This window comes from Buceros rhinoceros, unplaced genomic scaffold, assembly GCF_000710305.1.
Source record: "Buceros rhinoceros silvestris isolate BGI_N320 unplaced genomic scaffold, ASM71030v1 scaffold27185, whole genome shotgun sequence".
In the NCBI taxonomy this organism is placed as follows: Eukaryota; Metazoa; Chordata; class Aves; order Bucerotiformes; family Bucerotidae; genus Buceros; species Buceros rhinoceros.
In genome coordinates this window covers 10,146-12,016 of record NW_010412688.1, presented here as the reverse complement: position 1 = coordinate 12,016, position 1,871 = coordinate 10,146, and the positions used below count along the sequence as shown (strand labels likewise).

General features: G+C 62.6%; 1 protein-coding gene across 1 annotated transcript in view; it reads right to left on the bottom strand.

Annotated features, from left to right (window-relative positions):
• POLRMT (polymerase (RNA) mitochondrial (DNA directed)) overlaps window positions 1–1,871 on the bottom strand; it is a gene marked incomplete at its 5' end in the record, with an annotated part of 16,706 nt that overhangs the window by 5,248 nt on the left and 9,587 nt on the right. The window contains 2 exons of the mRNA XM_010136493.1: window positions 13–137; window positions 1,127–1,249. Coding sequence (XP_010134795.1) covers window positions 13–137; window positions 1,127–1,249 — 248 coding nt within the window. The remainder of the gene's footprint in view (window positions 1–12; window positions 138–1,126; window positions 1,250–1,871) is intronic.

Genomic DNA, 1,871 nt, shown 5'->3' with positions numbered 1-1,871 from the left:
CCCCCCCCGCCGTAGCGGGTGACACCATAAACCACCGTCATCACCGTCTGCTTCACCACCTTGCGGCTGACAAAGCCCTGCAGCACCTGGGCGATCTTCACCCCCTGTTCAGCATCCTTCCTCCGGAACTCCTCCACCTGGGGAGCAGAGCGGCCCTGGAGGTCAGCTCCTCCGCCAGCCACGCTGGCTCCACGCTGGGGAAGACCCTCCCGGCTGCGCGTTGTCTCAACTCCCAAGAGAACCCCTGCAGCCCAGCGCCACCAGCCCTGCTAACAGATCATCTGCCAAAGGCACCGCCAGGCTCCGGATCCCAGAGATGACCGTGCCCGAGGGGAGCAGAGTGTCCCCTGCTGCCCCAGCTGGGCAGTGTCACCAGGCAGCTGGGCAGTGCCAGACACCACGGGGACAGGGCAGGAGGCTCAGGACTCTGGTTCTCCCGCCTCTGCCACCCCCAGTGGTACTCTGAGCAAACCACCCACCCCCGCCCTCTGGCTGAAACACGCTGGGACCCAGCAGGGAGAGCCAGGGGTTCAAGGCCAGTTGAGTGAGTCTGGCAGATCTCAGCACACTTCCCAGCAGGCTCGTTCCACATCGTGTCCTGCCAAGAAAACCAAAGACTTGGCAGCAGCGCCAAGGGCTGTACCTCTCCCTGCTCCCTCCTACCCCGCTCAGGCGAAGAAAAGCCTGTACCCTGAGGGGCAGGAGCTGTGACCAAGGGAAGAGGAACACTGCCCTCTTCCACCTCTCCGCCCTACTTCTCCCAGGCTCCATTCAGCAGAAGCGAGGACACCAGAAATCCCCATGGATTTCTCACAGCTACCGCTGCCAGGACAGATCTCCAGGCAGACCCCACCACAGCTGCCGCACTGGTTCCCGTTCAGGGAGGGAGAGATCCCGCCCCAGCCCTCTGCGTGCTGCTGCAAGCACCCCAGAATCCCCCAGGGTTTTCTCACAGCTACCGCTGCCAGGACAGATCTCCAGGCAGACCCCACCACAGCTGCCGCACTGGTTCCCGTTCAGGGAGGGAGAGATCCCGCCCCAGCCCTCTGCGTGCTGCTCTTACCTCGACCCAGTGAGGGCAGAGGCAGGTCCAGAGAACACTCCCCACGTCCCCCCTGTGCCTCACCTGCTGGGCCACTGCGCTGTAGACGTCCTGGGGGACACTGCAGGGCATCAGGTTGACGGAGGTGGCACCAATCAGGTCCCGGCCCAGGGCTGCGTAGTGCTGCAGGCCATTGCAGGAGCCGTCCTGCATGGGGGGCAGAGCGCCCTCACCTGCGGGGCCACTGCGCTGTAGACGTCCTGGGGGACACTGCAGGGCATCAGGTTGACGGAGGTGGCACCAATCAGGTCCCGGCCCAGGGCTGCGTAGTGCTGCAGGCCATTGCAGGAGCCGTCCTGCATGGGGGACAGAGCAGGCGGAACACACGAGTGTCAGCATGTGGCCAGAGCCCAGCTCGTGACCTGACGGGCAGGCTTGGCTCGGAAGGTTATTGCCGCTTTTGCCCCCTCTCTCTAGATAGCCTTGCAGCTGGTGTCCCAGCAGTGGCCAGTGCCACACCAGTTTCCATTGTCCCGTCTGGCTCTCATCACTAACTGCTGCTGCCCATGAGGTTCACAAACAGAAAACCTCACATCACACTCCCGCTCTGTGAACTCCCAAAGACATCAGAGCTCTGGGAAAAACAGAAAGTGTGGAAAACAACAAATCGGTCTGGGATAAAGGAAGGCCCAAGAGCCGGCAGCCAAAAGAACCTCAGAAAACCCAGGAGTGGGGTCAGAGGCCAGAGCGGGACCACGGTGAGGTGAAGACCTCTCGCCTCCAGCCAGCCGTGCTGCCTCTGCTCTGCGGCTGATGAAAACATCACTGT